Source organism: Gracilinanus agilis, chromosome 5 (genome assembly GCF_016433145.1).
Source record: "Gracilinanus agilis isolate LMUSP501 chromosome 5, AgileGrace, whole genome shotgun sequence".
In the NCBI taxonomy this organism is placed as follows: domain Eukaryota; kingdom Metazoa; phylum Chordata; class Mammalia; order Didelphimorphia; family Didelphidae; genus Gracilinanus; species Gracilinanus agilis.
In genome coordinates this window covers 192,892,495-192,913,057 of record NC_058134.1, presented here as the reverse complement: position 1 = coordinate 192,913,057, position 20,563 = coordinate 192,892,495, and the positions used below count along the sequence as shown (strand labels likewise).

General features: G+C 35.1%; 1 protein-coding gene across 1 annotated transcript in view; it reads left to right on the top strand.

The window, feature by feature from the left end:
- Positions 1–6,450: 6,450 nt before the first annotated feature.
- PTPRO (protein tyrosine phosphatase receptor type O) overlaps positions 6,451–20,563 on the top strand; it is a 146,194-nt gene continuing 132,081 nt past the window's right edge. Inside the window, exon 1 of the mRNA XM_044679074.1 lies at positions 6,451–6,543. Coding sequence (XP_044535009.1) covers positions 6,451–6,543 — 93 coding nt within the window. The remainder of the gene's footprint in view (positions 6,544–20,563) is intronic.

Sequence of the window (20,563 nt, the reverse complement as noted above, 5' to 3'; positions counted from 1 at the left end):
AGTCTTATTGCTGTTCTACCTTAGAATTGATAATTAGTATCAATTTTAAGACAAAGGTAAGTTTTTTAAAGGTGTCTTCCCAAAACATCAGCTTTAGCATAAGAAAAAAAATGTTGTTTTTTTTTAAAGTTTTTAAAAATTTTACAAATTTTTTTTAAACATGAAATCCAAGTCTTAAATCTCTGTAGCTATTACAGTTCAATGTTGTTACTCTGGACAGACCAGAATCTAATTTATTGGTCTACTCCCTACCTTGACCACAGCTTTTGATCTATAAAATTAATTATTCCTCTGACATCATAGCTCGATCTATGTGAACATTAAGAATGTGTACGGGAAGGCAAGAAGAGATATAATTAGCTTTAACCAATGCTCATTATAGAACGAACTCAAGACACCGTGGTGTGAAGCAGCCCAAAGGAACAATAAAAGAGAGGGCAATGTTTTTCTCTCCTTATAAGAGCAAGATGTTTCATTTAACTTCAAGGAGCAATATTCATGCTTTCAGGCCCTATAAGGAGATAGTGTAACTAATTATTGCTATCTAAATTTTCTACTGTAAATTCATATAAATGAAAGCACCCACTAAAGATTTTGATTTTGAAAGTGAGGAGGAAGAAATTTAAATAAGACAAAATTTCCCCTTAACTTCAATTTGCATCATCAATTGTCTATTAAGCATTTCAAAAAGGATATACTAAAATAGTGATTCCCAAAGTGGGTGCCACCGCCCCCTGGTGGGTGCTGCAGCGATCCAGGGGAGCGGTGATGGCCACAGGTACATTTATCTTTCTTATTAATTGCTATTCAAATTAAAAAAAAATTTCCAGGGGGCGCTAAGTAATATTTTTCTGGAAAGGGGGTGGTAGGCCAAAAATGTTTGGGAACCACTGTCCTAAAAGCATTTCAAACTTGACATACCCAAAATTGAACTCATTGCCGTTTCCTCCAAAATCTCTCTTCTTCTAAATTTCTCTCTTTCTGCTGAACGTTTCATCATCCTATTATCCTAGGTTTGCAATCTTCATTTTATCTTTGACTCCTTATTCTCCTTAACCCCAAATAACCAGACATTCATCAGATCTTGCCATTTTCTGTATGTAGTCATAAATCTCATCACTGAGATTACTGCAACAGTCTCCTGATTAGTTTCCCACTTTGTGAGAGCTACAAAAGTTGAGTCAGAGAAACTTGTTTTTAAATCCTGCTTTTGCCACTTAGTATTTAAGTGATGTGGGGCAAATAACAAATTCAGTTTACTTATCTGTAAAATGAGGGAGTTCGAACAGAAGACTTATAAATTACGTTCTAGCTGTAAATCAATGATAGGTGTGCCTTGTATTTTTGGAAGTGTAGGGAACAGTGTTTCTAATTTTAACATGAATTTAGTAGCAACTTTAATGTGAGCTAAATAAAAATGCTCTGTTTTCCTCATTAAGGAATACTTGGACTTGTTCACATAATGAAAAACCTCTGTCAGCAAACACCCACACAAAGTTTTAACAGAAAAATTCCTTAAAACAAATTATTGCTCAGAAACTGTTGCCACAGCTAGATGAAATATTTTCATGTCTCATTTCCTCATATTATAAAGAATCTTGAATGGAATTGTAATTAGTTATATTTTCTTCTGTTTCGCCATTCTGGGACATTGTCAATTTTATTTGTACCACTTTTTCCAAGTAATGAATGGAGAACTGACATAAACCTAGAAAGAAAATATTATTTTATGTTCCCTTTAGGAAAGATTTATTTTAACAATTTCCTTCCATTACTTAATCCCCCAGAAATAGTAATCCTGGCTTAGAATTTTGGTATTTTTCAATCAATTCAATTAGATTGTGTCCCCCAAAACATAATTATATGTTAAAAGTTTGATAATTACATTGGGATTAATTTCTCCTCTCTCCCTCAATCATCTCTCCTCTCTTTGTCTCTCTACTTCTATCATATTTCTGTCTCTGTATTCTCTATTTCTGTCTGTCTTTGTCTATCTCAAACTAAAAATAAGCAGGCTCTGGGAAGTCCCATTAGCCCTACTTTCATCTAACCCTAGTGGGAACGCTGAAGAAGTGTTGCATAGTGGTGTAGCTGGGTAGAGAACTGGACCTGGAAATAAGAAGTTCTGAGTTTAAATCCAGTTTCAGACACTGTGTAATCTTGAATAATTCAATTAACATCTAATTTCCTCAGCTGTAAATAGGTATATTAATGACAACCATATCCCGGGTTATTGTGCATATGAAATGAGATTATATTTCTAAAGAGCATTCAGAACTTAAAAGCGTAATTTGTATGATAGTTTTTATTATTATCATCTTGGAAGCATGATGGAAATTTCATAGCCTACATATATGGAAGTGAAACTTTGCTGTATATATGAAGATAGACCAAAGCCCCTGAAATCTTTGAGGACCTGTTTATACTTTGAGGACCTCATTTATACTGTTGTCACTTATATTGATGGTGATCAGTAATTGGAACAAAGCTAGAGATCTCTGCAGTCCTGGCTGGAAATGCCTTAAAATGTAAGGACTTGAGAGCCCCTCAAAATCAATTTGAGGCCAAGGACATGGCAGCAGCACTGCAAAAATGTAATCCTAATAAAATTGGCTCTAGATGCATACATTTTGAGTCTAGATGACAGTAGACTTGCTACAAAAGTCATTCTTTTATAGAGTGTTTCCTGCTAAATGTCTAAACCTAATGAACCTCAATTCACATGGATCATGTGAAGCTGAGTTAAAGATAAGCCTTGACCTCTCTTGGACTGCTTCATCCATATCAAAAGGCAAGTTAAAATGGAGTTGGTCAAAGCTACCCCCAAATTCAAATGGACTAAAAAAAAAAATCCTTGGTCAACATAGGACTTTTGATTTCTCCTACTTTCACTCATGTCCATACCACTTTATATTTAGGGATTTGTAGTTGCAATAAAGTTCATTATAGAAAATATGACATTTCCTTTAAGAGAAAAAAGAACTTATTGTGGGAAGGAAAGACAGACACATTTGCATTAACACTGAGGATGTTATCATGATTTGAAAACCATAGATTGAGGTGTTGTGTATAGACCTGATAAATGTTTATATCAGGTCTGGTTCCTTCCATTTAATCTTATTTGATGATGGATAAATGGTCAGATTTAAAAGTATCCAATTAATGGATTATAATTTCATAGCATCCAGAGGTATAATAAGTGGGTCTATGTAACAATGTGGAAACAAACGGGAAAATTTTTGTCCTTTACAGTACTAGGTACTCCTAACTTTCTTCACTGATCTGATTCATCCCCCTTGGGCTGATTTGACACTCAGATGTACTACTCTGATTATTTTAGCAAACAGCCTACTAATAATATTTCCTTTGCTTGATGGGTTGCTGATTTGTCAGCATAGATACTTTTGTAACTGAAATGGTTAATCAAATAAGTATCAAATAAGGTCACAGAAAATTAATAAAGACATTTTATAGTCACAAGTAAGTTCTAAAATTTACAATCATTATATTTTTTCACTTGGACAATACCTATCTCCAAATTAACATCCCCATTAATATGTGCTGAATGGATTTAGAACTATAGGAGAGTGGGCTAAAATCATTTGCAGTATCAATACTTCATATCTATTAAATTTCTTCTAAGACTTTCCCAAAGTTTCTAGCACGTTTCATCCATTCTCATCTTTGCCTCACATCTCATTCAAATATAGCATTCATGCAATCATTACAATGTATTCCAAGTCAAACATTCATATGACAAATGAACAACAAAAGTGTAAAAAATGGATTTGAGTATATAAGAAAACTAAATTTAAAAAAACAACTATTAAGTGAATAAGTAAGGTCATCCAGTCATTTGTGCCCCTTTCCTCAAGTAGTATGAATTTCAAAGTAGTCCAAATATTATCAAGTCTACCTTTGGATTTCAGCAACCAAACGACAAGTTTGTCACAGTTCATATTTCAATCTATGCTTGTGAGCAAGTCTATTGGAGTGATGATTTTCTTCAAAGTTATGTTCAAATGCCATCTCCTTTACGTGACCTTTCCTATCTCCCAGCAACTAGTGTCTCATCCATCCAATTACACAGAATTTATTTTGCATGTGTCTATGATTATAGCTGGGAAAGGAAATGACAAACCACTTCAGTATCTTTGCCAAGAAAACCCCAAATGGAGTCACAAAGAATCAGACATTAGTGAAATAACCCAAGAATATGTTTATAGGGGACAGCTAGGTGATACAGTGGATAGAGGGCTGCGTCTGGAATCAGGAAGATTCATCTTCCTGAGTTTAAATCTGACCCCAGACACTTAATACATGTGTGACCATGGGGAAGTCACTTCATCCTGTTTGCTTCAGTTTCCTCATCTGTACAATGAACTGGAGAAAGAAATGGTAAACCATTCTAAGTCTTTGCCAAGAAAAACCCAAATGGAGTCATGAAGAGGAAGACATGATTGAAATGCCCCAACAACAACAAAATGTGCTTATAGGTCATATACTCTGATATAATGAAATCTCCTTGAGAGAAGAGACTTTTTTATTTTTCTTTGTATCTCCAGCAACTGTTGTAGTCACTGCATTAATGTTTGCTAATTCGTAGATGAGAAAAAGTGGGAGTTAATAACAGAGAGGCCATGTTCTTTCAGGATAGAGAGGAAATGAATTACCATATACATAGATGGGATCAACCAGTCCAGTTTGTTTATCCTCCCTTCAAATTCTTCCTTTGAGCTTTCTATTGGATGTCTACTTCCTTCAGGTCTATAGATGGGTACCTAAGCCTTCTAGGCATCTTCTTTTCATTTGAAATACTCTAATACAGAAAGGAAATATAAAGGCAGTTCTTAATAGGGAATTAGCACAGATAGAGTGCCAGACCTAGAATCAAGAAGAACAGAATTCTAGTCCTTCCTTCGATGCTTACTGTGTGATCCTGGACAAGTCACTTAACTTTTAAATTTCCTCATCTATAAAAGGAAGATAATAATAGTACCTACCTCCCAAGGTTGTTATGAGTATCAGACGAGGTAAGAACTGTGCAAACTTTAAGATACTATATAAATGCTAGCTATTGTTCATTTTATTATTACTATTTTTAGAAAATAGGACTCTGGAGATAGCTTTAATTCAAATTATGGTGACAATAAATTATCAGCATTGTTATTGATGTTAATAATTCCATCTAAATACCATGTAACAACCTCTATTTCACAGGTTTATTTTTTTTGCCTATTATAGGCAGTCTTCTGTTGTTCTCTCTTTTTAAGAGAGATTTGTTTTTATTACTTTTGTCTTGGATTCCCTGAAGGTTACAAAGTATGTTTATTTTTTTAAATTTATTACAAGATCTAATCAATTTAGGAAAAATGAGCATTCCTTTTTCTAGAGCTCTTTTATGAAAACTGCTTTCTCATAGAATAAGATTTCATGATGTGCTTTGTCATCCACTAAGATATGCAAATCCAGAGAAGGAATTCAACATTTGTGAAATTAAATTTGATTCTAGTTTTGGTTTCATAGTAAGGTGAAAGACAGAGCATTACCTCTTGTTGTGGAGCTACTGTGGACTCATTAAACATGAAGATGATTCATTCTTACAGAGAAAGAAAGGAGTGGGGTTGGTGAGAGAGACAGACAGAGACCAAGTCCGATGGAAATAGAAGCACAGAGAGATGATATCTCTATTCAAATTCAGTACAGTAATTCACACAGTAATACAATTCATATTGTACCATATCCCAAGAAACCTCACCATGAAATTAAGTATGCAGAGTAGTCACAAAAAAATCTAGTTTTTATTATAGTCTGTACCAATTCTATCAAATTTGTAATAAAATTGATGACAAATTCCTTTGCTTGCTATGTAGAAAGAGTTTCTTATCCTGATTCATTAATTAAGTTATTGTGTCAAAGCTTGGGAGCAAGAGTAAGCCTATCTGTTTATTTTCTTCCTCCTTAACTTTTTTCTTTTATTTTCTCCTGATTAATCTGATCATTAGGAAAGAGAAACCGAGGAGACAAAACAAAGTAATGCTGTTTAAATCAGATCAAAATACAGGATCTATTTTTCAGTTTCTTACTGAAAAAGTCAATTCTTTACTGACTCCAGTTCGATCACAGAAACACAAGCTATCTCACCTTCTCAGGGGGGATCTTGCTACATTTCCAAATAGATAGATTCTTATGCAAAAACCAGTATTTGTGCCAACACTCTCATATACACAAAAAGACATTCAATAGTTTGCTCACAGGGCTCCTGTTGGGTTTTGGAAGTGGCTCTAATGCCAGCACTCTCTTTGTTTAGTCTTGATGTTCAGATGAAATGAGGGACTCACAAATCACTTAACAGTTAGAAAAAGGAAGTTTACTTTGCTGTAACACAGCAATGATATGTGACAATGATATAATGCCCCAACTTCTCTGGACACAGCCCTCTTAATCTCCATGTGGAAATGCTTCTGGTCATCATATGAGAGCAATTCACATGGTCTTCAAGAGTCCACCAAGTCTGGGAAGCCTTGTGTGCCCAGGGACGAGGTAATTTATGACTTTTGGTGACCATAAAGTTGTGTTAGGGAAGCTGGGGCCAATCAGGACCTAGCAACTGCTTTGTCTCCTTTGGAGGAAAGCTAATCTCTGTTGAAGGGGCAATAGGTTAGCACAGTGGATAGAGTACCAGGCCTGGAGTTAGGAAGACTTGAGTTCAAATTTGACCTCAGATATTAGCTGTGTAGCCAGGAGGGTTGTTTGGCTGAGTTTTTTCATCTATAAAAAGAGCTGGAGAAGGAAATGGCATCTTTGCCAAAGTAACGACTAAACAACAATACCTGTTAAAAAGAGAGCAAGAAGAAGGGTTGGTCCTCCTCATGGCATGGTTGGAGGGGAAAGAAGCTGTGTGAAGGAAATACTGGTATATTATTAGTCCCTTCACTCTCAACCTTATACATTTTCTTTTTTTTTCTCTTTCTCTCTAAGAGATTAAGAGAGAATTACTCTTCCTCTTTTAAATTTCACTTTCACGTTCTCAGAACTAAATTGAAGATTATTTGATTTATTTTATCACTTAAAGAACTAAACCTTGCTTTGTTTTTAAAAATTATTTTGAATATTTTTTAAATATTTCCCAAACAAATGTAAAAATAATGTAATAATAATTTGAAAATGTTTATGTCCTAAATTCTCTTTCTTCCTCTTGTTCCTCCCACCTCCTTGAGAAGGAAAGCAATTTGATTTTGATTAGACACATCAGGTCATATAAACCATATTTCCTTATCAGCCATGTTTCAAAATAAAACTACAGATAAATAAAGTTTAGTAAAAAGTATGCTTCAATCTACATTCATGATTCATCAGTTCTCTCTCTAGAAGTGGACACTTTTTCATCATAGGGTCTTTGGAATTAGATCTTAGATCATTGTCTTGATCAGGGTAGCTAAGTCTTTCATAGTTGATTGTCCACTATGAAAGACTTAGCTATCCTATGTTCCTGTGTTTCTGTGTTTGATTGGTTCAATCTTAGTTCTGATTGTTTCACTTTGCATGAGTTAAAAAAAGTCTTCCCCATTTTTTATTCTGCCTATTTCAATGACAGAATAGTATTCCATCACAATCATATTCCACAATTTGTTCAGCCCAATTGATGGGCATCCCCTCAATTTCTGATTCTTTGCCACTACAAAAAGAGCTGCTATAAATATTTTTGTACAAATAGGTCCATTTCCTTTTTCTCTGATCTCTTTGACCACTACTACCTAGTAGTGGTATTGCTGGGTCAAAGGGTATACCCAGTTTAATAGCCCTTTGAGCACAATTCCAAATTGTTTTCTATGATTATTATATCAGTTCATATCTCCACCAATAGTGCATTAGTGTCCCAATTTTTCTACATCCCCTCTAGAAATGGTCATTTTCCCTGTCATGTCAGCCAATCTGTTACATGGAAGATGATATGACAGAGTTGTTTTAATTTGCATTTCTCTAATCAGTAATGATTTAGAGCAATTTTTTGAATGACTATAATTTTTCTTCTGAAAACTGCCTGTCTATTTACTTTGGCCATTTTTTTTTAGTTTTTCAATATTTTTAAATCTTTCTTTCTTTCTTTCTTTATTTGTTTGTTTGTTTTTAAAGCATTTATTAATATTCATTTTTAACATGGTTACATGATTCATGCTCCTCCTTTCCCTTCGCCCCCCGCACTCCCCCCACCCACGGCCGATGCACATTTCCACTAGTTTTGTCATGTGTCCTTGATCAAGACCAATTTCCAAATTGTTGGTAGTTGCATTGGTGTGGTAGTTTCGAGTCCACACCCTCAATCATGTCCACCCCNTCTTTTGTTATTCCAAATGAAATTTGTTATAGTTTTTTCTAATTCAGTAAAGAAGTTTTTTGGTAGCTTGATAGGTATGGCGCTAAATAGGTAAATTAATTTGGGTAGAATTGTCATTTGACCATTTTTTTAACCTGGGAATTACTTTAATTTTTTGTATATTTGGCTCAGTGTCCTATATATGTGAGAAATAAGGCCTTTGTCAGAAAAATTTGCTGCAAAATGTTCCCAGTTTCCAATATTCCTTCTAATTTTATTTATATTAGTTTTGTTTTTACAAAAGCTTTTTAAATTCATGTAATAAAAATTATCTATTTCATTTCCCATAAATCCTTCTATCCCTTGTTTGGTCATAAATTCTTCCCTTATCAATAGATCTAACAGGTACACTTTTCCATGCTTCTCTAACTTATGATATTACTCTTTTTGTCTAAAGCACTTATCTATTTTTACCTTATCTTGGTAAACAATATGAAGTATTGGACTATGCCTACTTTCTGCCATATTTTCCAATTTTCCCAATAATTTTCATCAATATTGAATATTTCCCCCCAAAATTTGCATTTATATAATCATTAAGGATATTGGGCTATAGTTTTCAATCTCTGTTTTTGTTCTTCTTGACTATAGGATTGGCACTCTATCTACTGTACCACCTGGCTGCCCTAGCATATTTTTTAAGTTTTGATATCACTTTGTATCTATGTTTCCTTTTAGTAAAATGTTCTTCTGGCTCTGCTCTACATATACTCTTGATCCAACCTTTTCCTTTCTTCTCCAATAGCTTGCTATCATCATCCCTACTTTCCCCCTAGTTTTCAATCCACCCTCCCTCATTTCTTGGTTCTTCTCCATTTTCTATAAATACAATTGGATGTATGACTTCCTTAAAATACTGTTAGATCATGGCAAAGTTTTTGTCTTATCTATCTCTTCTCTCTGTATCAACTAAACTCCTTGAAGTCATTTATACTCCATGTTTCCACTAACTCTCTTTCTTCAACAACAATGACAATGATAAAGATTGCAATAGAGCTGAAGATATCATTCAACTGAAACTACTCTCTCCAAAGTTACTACTGACGTGGGCAGCTAGGTGACTCAGTGAATACAATACCAGGTCTGAGTTTGGGAAGACTTGGATTCAAATCTAGCTTTACACACCTGAGCTGAATCAAATAATTTCCTATTTCCATTTAAGACTCTTTATAATATAGCTCCTTCCTGACTTTTACTTCCCTTCACATACTGTTTAATCCAAACATATTTGTCTTCTTGCTATTTCTCAGATATGATGCTCCATCTTCTTCTGTCTCTAAGACTTTGCTTTGTCTATTCTCCATGCCTGGAAGATTCTCCTCCCTTATCTCTGATTCTTAGAATCTCTGGCTTCCATTAAGATTTAGCTCAAGAACCACTTCCTCTAGAGCAGTGATGGTGAACTTTTTAGAGATGGCCATGCCTGCCCCCTCATCCCCCTTTACCCCAGACAGGGGAGGGAGGAAGTCCTCCCATTGGGCTGCTGGGTAGAGGGGTGGGTGAAGTGAGGAATGTCCTTAGGTGCATGGAGAGGGGGAGGGGAACAGTTTTGCCCTGAGTGCCTCTAGCTTCCTTGTAACCAACTCTGGCAGGATTGCAAGTGTACCCACAGAGAGGGCTCTGCGTGCCCTTGTTGGCACACATACCATAGGTTTGCCATCACCATTCTTGAGGCTTTACCTGGTCCCTATCCATTGCTGCTAGTGCCCTCTACTCTGTGCTCATTTATACATATTGTCTCCCCCTTTAGCATGGGTAAGCTACTTGAGGGTAGGAACTTTTTTTCACTTTTTTATATATTCATATAATGCTTCACATAGGGCTAAATAACTGCTTACTATTAGATTACTTGTTTGGTTGATTGATGGAGTTTTACTGGTGTTGATTTTTATTTTGAATCTATTAATTTACGGACTCTATTGTGTGTTTCTGAGTGGCCATGAATAAACCACTTAAGTTGCTTTTACCTTCTATATAAAATAAAAATAAATGCTATCCAAAGCATCTGGGGCCAAAAGTGTATATATGTGTCTTTTTTCCCCCTAAGAAATAAACTACAGACAAACACTTTGGAATTTTTAAGAGATGCCTACATTTTGTAAAATACTTTTTTTGTAGCTAAATTAAGAGAAAAGTGAAATGTTGCAAGCCTGTAACCGATACAGACACTGCCATTCAAATTTCCACTTGGATTATATGATGTAATTTATCTTTAGTAATTTAAGCCTTATCTCCCTAGGCCAGGCTCCTGGCATACATACAATAAAACATCAAATGCCAAAATAAAAGTGAGGGAAAGAACTCAAGTCCATATTAGATGAACTTGGCCCTTAAGCATTCTATAGCATTTACCAAACCAGGAAGATAATGTGGAAGTAAATATAATCAAATATACAGAAGAATTTTTATACATTGTATCCCTCAATGCAATAAAGTAATAAAATCTTATTAAAATTGCTTCAGAACAGTGCCCAACCTCATTGCCATTTCTCATCCAACTAGATAATCCGTATTTTTTAGATCATCCCATACCAATTAATTATAAGCTTGGCAGGAAGAAGAGAAAGGTTGGATCTCTTGCATTTCATATTATTGAAGTTGCATAGTACTTTGTTAGACCCATTTTAGAATGAGTAAGAAGTAGCCTGATGGAGGAAGGAGCCCTGGTCTTGGATTCAGAGGACTCAGCCTTGTCTGAGATACTTAGTGTGTGTGTGAGAACTAGGAAATGGCATTGAAAAAGTTCTAAAATTCCGTTTATACATCTATAAAGTAGGTAAAACAATATCTGCACAGGATTGTTGTAAGAAAGATACTTGAAGGCTTATAAAATACTGCAAATCCTTGGGTTGTTATTATTAATTGCCCATACCTTAAAACCTCAGCATGGGTGTCAGAGAAGAAAAAGATTCTGGGGAAAAGAATTGTAGGTCAATTCTACATGAAATGTATTTCTATGCCTCCTCCACTCTCTTTAGATACAAGAGGGCCCAGGATAGAAGCCTCCACAGCAGCACTCGTATTAACCCTAGATAAATCATATTTGGATTAATTACTGTGAAACATAGAGCCACCTCTGCCCTATAAGGTAATATAATATCAAGTAGAGAAAGAGTTGTCTACTTTCTTTCCAAATATTGCTGAATTGATGAGTTTAATAATTTTTCACTGCTCTGATATCTTAGGATCACAGATATGGAGGTGGAAGGAACCTCAGAGATTATCTAATCAAACCTCTTCATTTGACAAAGGGAGAAACTAGAGCCCAGACATAGATGAATTGAGGCAGTTATGTGATAGAATGGAAAACCTGAGTTGTGGTCAAGTCTCAGACATTTACTAGCTAGGTAACCCCAAGCAAGTCATTTAACTCTTTCTGCCTCAGTTTCCTCCATTGTAAATTGAGGATAAAGTAGCACCTGTCTCCCTTGATATAATAAGATAGATTAAAGAAAGAATAAGAAAATAGTTGCAAATCACTATGCAAATTTTAAAGCATAATATAAATGCTATTATTGCTATTGTGACTTGTCTGATGTCACACAGGTAGGAAGAGAGAGAGCTAGAATTTGAGCCCAGGTCCTCTGAATCCAGTACATTTTTCTATTTTGTATCCTTTTGAAGCTTCCATGTAATATTTGTCTATGACTTTGTGTCATAATGGTCTTGGAGTCAGTTGACCAGTGATTGAGAACCAGTTCCATCATTCAGAATTCAGACTATGGGAAATTCAATTAATGGCTCTCTGTCTAGATTTCCTAAAAATGTAATAATGTAAGGATAATAATATTCTAACTAAAATGCAATAAGACTCAATTACAAAGAACTTGCCTCCTAACACTCTATGAGTATTTGTGACAAGGATACCAATTCAGAGAATTTCTGTGACTTACCTTGAGTCCCACAGCTGGAAAGCATGAGATCTGGGACTTGAATTGAGGTCTCCTGTTTCTAAAGCTAGTGTGTGTACATTCTACTATGCCATGCTTAGTGTAGTATAAAAAAAGAAGCACCAGTCTTTATGTCAAAACGGGAATCTGAATACCAATGAACTCTACCACTTATTTTTGTGACTGATGATAAGCTAATGAAACTTTCAAAATCTCATCTTCTTCATCACCAAGCCATTATTATCAGGGATAATAATAAGAGAATTATTCTCATTAAATATTCTCATATACACTGCAAATTAGGGCTTTTGCAACAGGAGACTAAAATTTAGAGGTGTAAAAGGGAAAAATGGGAAAGATTATGGTTGGACTGGATATTTAAAGTTTGGTTGCCAGAAATCGATTACTCAATTTCAAATAAAAGTTGCAAGTCTGGATGACTTTTATGGTGGTTTATTTACACTTAGGAAAGTTGAAGGTAGGGAAAATGAGAGAGAGAAACTCTGGCCTGGACCGGAGGCCTGAACCAGGGAGGCACAGAGGTTGATTAAACAAGGTTTCTAGCCACAAGGCCTCCTCTAAGAAGAGAGGCCTCCTTTAGGCTAGAACCTCCAGAAATGCCAAGGGAAGAGAAAGAGAGTCAGCTTAATTTACCCACATAACAATTCAAAGGGAAGCAGTGTGAGGTCTCCCAGGAGCTCCTTCAATGCCAAGTTCAAAGTGCCAAAAGCTCTGCACAAGAAGTTACCATCATATTTAAAAGGTAGCAGTTTTTGTCACTTCCTATGTCCACCTCCAGTTTCTCGTGGACAAATGGCAACCTCGATATTGTTTTGGACTGCCCAGGGGGCAGTCCCTTGTTTTTGATTTGTCACTTACTGGCACATGTGGGTCATGGACCTTCCCCTTCCCACTTAATTCTAAGTTGGGTGGGGTAACATTATTCCTGGTGACTAAAGTCTAAAGAATGAATGAGGGTGAGCTAATCCGTTTACACAAAAGGCACAAAAATGTAAGGCATGTATTCCTTCAGTAATAAAGAAACCACTAACTCACTTTAGCAGCTCCTTATAAGGAGAGAATAATTAGAATATGCTGACAGGTGTTGTTGCAATAAGAAACTGTAATAACTAATTTGTAACAATAGATATTTTTAATAATACCCCATTCTCAAAATGAGCAAATGGATTTCTGATCTCATTGATTTGAAAGTTCCTATCAGGGTTGCAAACCCCAATTAATCCATGCCCATGTATCCTATGCATCTATTGGCCCTGTTTTTTCCCTGCAGGGAATCCATGCAGTGTCCTGGGAGCCTTTCTCTTGACATTGTGAGGTTTCCAGTGATTTCCAAGAGCTACTCACGTATTATCTCTCATCCTCATAACATGACCAACCCACCTTCTTTTCTCACCACAAAATCCTATATTGAAAATTTTAACTTTGTTTCTCCTTCATAGTTCCTTCTTTGTGGTGTATTACAGCTTGTTCACACTCATCATGCATCTCTCCACTGCTCTCTGAATGAAACTCATTTTTAATTCTTTGGAGACCATAATGTTCCATGAATAGCAGCCTTACATGGCACTGATAGATTATTGATATTAGATAGATGAGCATTTGTTTTAGGGAGAGGCTTTGGGTCATTAAAAGAATTTTAGAGTTTCCCAAAGGCATTCCAGCCCATTCTTCTATTAAATTCTTCATCTGAATAATTTTTCATTTACAGTATCTACATAATATACTTACACACATCTATGTGTATGTAACAGCCATTAGCCCAGAGGGATGGGGCACCCACTCACACCAAGGGATCTCAGTTCTGGGATCTTGGTATATAAGCCGAGCTAAGTAGGGGGAGGGGGTTGGAGGATGGGGGAAAACTTGCCTCTAAAGAAAGGAGTTAGGTTTCTTTTTACTACCTCAGAACCCCAAGGAAAATCACTTAAAGTTTAGGTTTAGCCCCTGATTGGAGTGTTGTGGAAAATGGAATATCAAGGTTCTCAATTTAAAAAGTAGATTAGGCATAGGACAGCTATTTATTTCTCCCACAAAAAAATGCTTAAAATACAAATGTATGCCTTGACAAAGAGTTAACATGAAATATAAAAACATAAAACATAGTAACAAAGTTCAAGAACTAGATATTTTCTTCAGATCTTTATGACCTACCAAAGGGCATTGCAGGAATTACTACAAAGTGGTTAACGGAAGTTAAATTTTATAATTCCACCAACAAATAACAGATCCTTCAAATTTCCAGGAGAAAGATCTTCAAATAAAAGAGAAAGAGAATTTGAATAACACCAGACAAGTACATCCCCACTAGAAAATTCAGGAGGAGATGGAATAATGTTTTTCAAAAGCGAGCTCAACATGCAACTCAAGGTCACCCACTCTGCAAACCTCAGCCCAAATCACTAATGGAAAAAAAGTGGATGTTCTGTAAAAAAAGAGGCACTCAAAAGATTTTTGAAAAATGTGTTTTTCAAAAAAGCCATAAACTTAAATATAAGAAAGGGAAGCAAATAAAGTCAACAAGGACAAGAACAACATAACAGACAGTTAAATATTTCTTTTTCAAAGTACACAAGAAAACAAAACTGAAAACAGAAGTCAAACTGAAGTGGTGATAGAGAAACTGAACTGAAATTTAATGTACAGAATGCCACATTGCCCTGACTAAAGGTGAATCAATGTTTTTATACAGAATGGAAGGGATAGGAAGGAGATATAGGAGGATAAGTTATGTTCCCTAAACAAGTAAAAGTTTAACAATGAAATTATAAAAACAAAACTCCATTAGCCAAAGGATGGTATTGAAATAGGAAAAAGAGAGAAGTCTTATTTCTATGATGGGAGAAGGTACCATTTTAGAGTGCTCCCTTGGGAGAAGAGATATTCTGTAAGGGGTAATAAAGGTAATAGGATCCTTACAATATGTGTGTGTGTATATATATATATATATATATATATATATATATATATATATTACAAAGATTTTAGGTATATAGAGATTACTCATTTTGTTTCAAAAGAGAAATAAGAGCCCCTGAGGGATAGTTAGCCTCCAAAAGACTAAAAAAGGAATGGATCCAGAGTAAACATTTCATGCAAATGGAGGGAAAAATGTCCATAGAGAGGGAAAAAGTTAATAAAGAATTGCACAACCGGGGTAGGAAAACTACCAGAGGGCATTACTCAATCAATTGCAGGTATTGCTATTTCTGTTCATTTAATTTTTTAAAAATATTTTTCCATGTTTACATATTTCATTTTCTTTCCCTCCCCTCCCCCTTCCTGGATCTAGGTTATATAAATGTTATCACTATTTCCATGTTATTCATTTTTGCAATAGAGCAATTTTTTAAAACCAAACCCCAAATCATATGCCCATATAAAATGATGATGAGTCACTTGTTTTTCTTCTGTGTTTCTGCTCCCACAGTTTTTTCCTCTCAATGTGGATAGCATTCTTTCTCATAAATACCTTGCGATTGTCTTGTATTAACAAAGTCCATTACATTGGACAGTTCCACAATGTTTCACTTTCTATTAATAATGTTCTCTTGGTTCTGCTCATTTCACTCTGCATCAGTTCTAAGAGATCCTTCCAGTTCACATGGGATTCCCCCAGTTCATCATTCCTTATAGCACAATAGTATTCCATCACCATCATATAACACAATTTATCCAGCCATTACTCAATCGAGGGTCACCCCCTCATTTTCCAATTTTTTGCCACCACAAAGAGTGTGGCTATGAATATTTTTGTACAAACATTTTTCCTTATTATCTCTTTAGGGTACAAACCTACTAGTGCTATTGCTGAATCAAAGGGGAGGCATTCTTTTAAAGTCCTTTGGGCATAGTTCCAAATTGCCTTCCAGAATGGTTGGATCAGTTCACAACTCCACCAGCACTTCATTAGTATCCTGATTAGGGTCCTAACAACCTCTCCAACATTTATTACTTTCCTTTGGTGAGGTGTGAGTGAGGTGCAACATAAAAATGGGGGCAGTTGTAACATCTATAAGACAATCGCAAAGAAACGGATTAGAAAAGAGAAACTAAAAAAGATACTTTAGAAACTTTAATTCATAAGGAATATAGTAGCTCAAAAAGGATTAAAGTATAATGATCACGGATTAAAAATAAAAATCTAGAATAGACACAAAAGGAAGAAAATTAAAAGAATGAAGAAATTCTTTTTTTAAAAAGGTACAAAAATTGAAATGAAAAAACAACAAATGAACAAGACAAGTTGAAGAGGAGTAGAGGAAGAAGGATTTGACTTGAAGAATTAAATAATTCTATAAAAGGAAGAAGAAAATTGGTCTAAGAAGTTAACTGAAACTCCAAAACAAGGGAAGTAGATAATAAATGGGAATGTGGGGTTCTTGAGAGAGGAGAAGAAAGCTGTAGTAATAGGGTTCCCTTAAAGTAAAATAAACTAAAATAATAGAAAAGGCAAAGTACTGCCTTTTTAAATGAAGAAAAATCCAGGGAGGAAAATATTAGCAACAAATAGAGGAAAATGCAAAATTATCAAGGAATGAAGGAAGAAGGAAAGAATGAAAAGAAAGAAAGGGAAAGTGATAGAGAAAGAGAAGAAGAGAAGAAAGAAGGAAAGGAAGAAGAAAGGAAGGAAAGAAGGAGACAAGGAAGGGAAAAGAAAGAAGCAAAGAAACAAAGAAACAAAGGAGAGAAACAAAGAAAGAAAGAAAAGAATAAAATTATTTACAAAAAAAAGAAACAAAAAAAAAACTGCCCGGAAACATAACGTGTGTATGTGGGGGAGGTCTGGAAGGTAGGAAGGGGTTATCCTGGTCATGATGAATTCACAGAAATATTCTTTCAAACTTTTAAAAAACAATTAATGTAGGTAGAAAAGAGATAAAACAATCTCTTTTGCTGGTTATATAGTATACTTGCAAAATCGAGGAGAATCTATATAGATGCTCTCCAGTAAAATTTACTGAAATGTCAATATATCTATATAAAATAAAACCCAAGAAGCAATTATAGAAACAGAATTCTCATTCCAAGTAACTACAAAACACATTAATTATCCGAGAACTGACATACCAAAACACCCAAAAGAGTCAATTACAAAGTGCCCCCAAAGAAGTAAGAAACAATGTAAATAGCTGGAAGAATATTCAAAGCCCATGTCTAGGATGTGTCAATATAATAAAAATGACAATACTGTCAAAGCTAATTTATACTTTTAATGCTAAACTAATAAAATTACCAAGGAGATGCTTTATAGAACTTGATAAAACAATAAAAAATTATTTGGAAAAACAAAAAATCTAGATTTCAAGGGAAATGATAAGAATTTTGGATGAAGAGGGAATAGCACTATAGCACTATTATAAAACAACATTCATCAAAACCATATGATATTGGGGGCAGCTGGGTAGCTCAGTGGAGTGAGAGTCAGGCCTAGAGACAGGAGGTCCTAGGTTCAAACCCGGCCTCAGCTACTTCCCAGCTGTGTGACCCTGGGCAGGTCACTTGACCCCCATTGCCCAACCTTACCACTCTTCCACCTATGAGACAATACACCAAAGTACAAGGGTTTAAAAAAAAATACAAAAACCATATGATATTTAAAAAAATTTTTTTTAGTTCAGTGGTGTCCAATCCTTGTGACCCAAGTTGGGGCTCTGGGCAAAAATGCTGGATTTGTGGTTTGTTTTTTGTTTTTGTTTTTTGCCATTTCCTTCCCCAGTTCATTTTACATATGAGGAACCTGAGGCAAATAGGATATAGGGTTGAATGACTTGCCCAAGGTCACAGAGCTAGCAATTATCTTATCTAAGGCTGGATTTGAACTCATGAAGATGAGTCTTCCTGACTCCAGGCCTGGCACTCTATCCACTGCACTACTGTTTTTAAATACATAAAGCAAAATATGTAGGACTACAAAGGGAATAAATTATAATGTAGTTACCAAAATATTTTAAAAGTAAATTGGTTGATCCCAGATTAAAGATTTCTGGTCAAGATTAAATAAATTCTTTTATTCTCCATTAGTCCCTAACACCTTCCTTCCTTCTAACACTGTTTCCTTGTTGAAGACAATCCAAATGGAAGGATGTCTCTAAGAAAATGGAGTAGTGCCTGGACTCTGGGAAGAATATGGGATTCACTTGAAAGGAATAGGGAATCATATCAACTATTTGGGGACTTATATAAGCCTCTCCAAATTTTCTCCTGGATGCTATATTGTCCTGAAATCCAATATATTATTATCTTGAGTGCTTACGTTGGAGCAGGGGACCCTCTTACCCACATATAAGAAAGCTTAAACATGATCTACATCTGAAGGTTTCCCAGAGACAACTCTTTGTGAGGCTAAAGAAATAGAGGCACTCCAGGGTTTAAACCCATTGCATATAGGCTTCCATTTATATAATACCTTAAGGTTTTTGAGAACTCTTATATAAGTTATCTCCCCTAAAAAATGTATATCTGATTAAATTTCTCCCCTTCTTTTTTTTCTTCCTCTTCTTGTTCCATTCCTGCCACTAGTGAATAAGTTAAATTATTTTATTGAGTTTTATTCCTATTTCTTGAGTCAAATTAAAGATTATTAAACAGAGGCATTAAGATTAAAACATAAAGCTTGGTTGATCTCAGAACTCCTCTGTGTATGTATGAATGCCAAGTCTAAGAAGGACAGCTTGCTTATAATTATAAAGGTTTTAAACAAATTGCCAGAATTAAAGAAAAGTTAGTCATTTTTATGATTAATTTTATTTTTAAATTTTACACCTTTACCATTGGAATTTATTTTATCATTTGGCTAAAAGCTAATTGATGCTCTCCTTGTTAAAGTTACAAATACATTTCCATTTCTTTATTTTAATATTTTTATTTTGATGTTTTAATAATCTTTGGAAATATTAAAAAAGGAAAGATATAGGAAAATGCCTGTTAATTCAAACTTCTATGTTATATCAAGGAAAATTAATGATATCTCCTTAATGTCATACATTATATCAGGACTTAAACAAATGTCAATCCTTTTGAAAGAATGGCATCTTTTCACTGGATGAAGCAAAATACATAATGTCTTTTTACAGCTGTTCTGGAAGACAATGATGTTTTTGAGTTTCATTTATAAAATATAAATATCAGATAGTTATTCCTGCTGTCTATTATACTGACATAGCATGAGTAGAGTGATGTGTTATGTAAAAGGAAATGCCAGAAATTATAAATTAAACTGAAATCTGACATGGGAAATTATTTATTAATTATAACTTTAAAACATTCTTGTTTTTCCTTCTTTTATAGGGAGAGACTAGAGCATGCCACTTCACGTATTGAGAAAACAGTATTATATCTGTGTCACAGGAAGGACTCAGGGCTTAGACTCAGATGGCCTGATTTCTAATTCTTTCTTCTGACCTTGGGCAAATCGCTTAGTCCTTCAAATCCTCGGTTCTTAATCTGTAAAATTATAGGATTGCATCAACATTTCAGATTTTGAAAAACAAATTTCCTCATTATTTTTTGTGGGAGTATGAGAAGAGAAGAGAGGGAAAGACTTTGGGCAGGGAGAGCAGAGAAAAAGAAGAGGGACCCAGAGTTATGCTTACAAACTGACCAGGACATGAGAGAAATAAGGTATTTGACTTTTTCAATCTTTCACTTTGTTTTAGGGGCATTGGAAAAGTAGGGATAGTGTACTGATGAGTTGAACTCATAAAAGGGAATCCTAATCATAAAAGGAAAACAACATGGAATCATTGTGGCTTGTTTTCCTGGAAGTTGGGATTTTATGACTAGTTCTGCTTGAAGAGAATGAACACCAGGAAAATTTCTCCGAACAGGTTCCTTTTTCCCAATTCTAGGAGGAGTATTTGGGTCTTCTGTAGTCCAAATCAAAGGACAGGAAATCAAAGAGCATAGGTAAAAAGGAAGAATGTATTATCTTCAAGTAGACCAACTGAACTTTTGAACAAGGAGCTAGAATCCATGACTCACTATACAATGTCTTTCCCACAATGCCTGCATGTCTCCTTCTTGAATAAATATTTCTGGAAAATAGCTCTGGAGAAAATTCCTCAAAAAAGAAAGGAGGAAATGAGCTCCTTAGAAGAATAACTATAGATTTTGTCCTCCAGAAGACCAGCCTTTTATCCTTCCTTTCCTCCTATCTTACTCCTCCTCGATATATTCTTTGTTTTCATCTTGATCTGTACTCACTTCATTCCTCCCTACTCTGCTAATCCATCACTCTTCTTCTGACCTTATTTTCCTCCCTTTGCAATATCTTGAC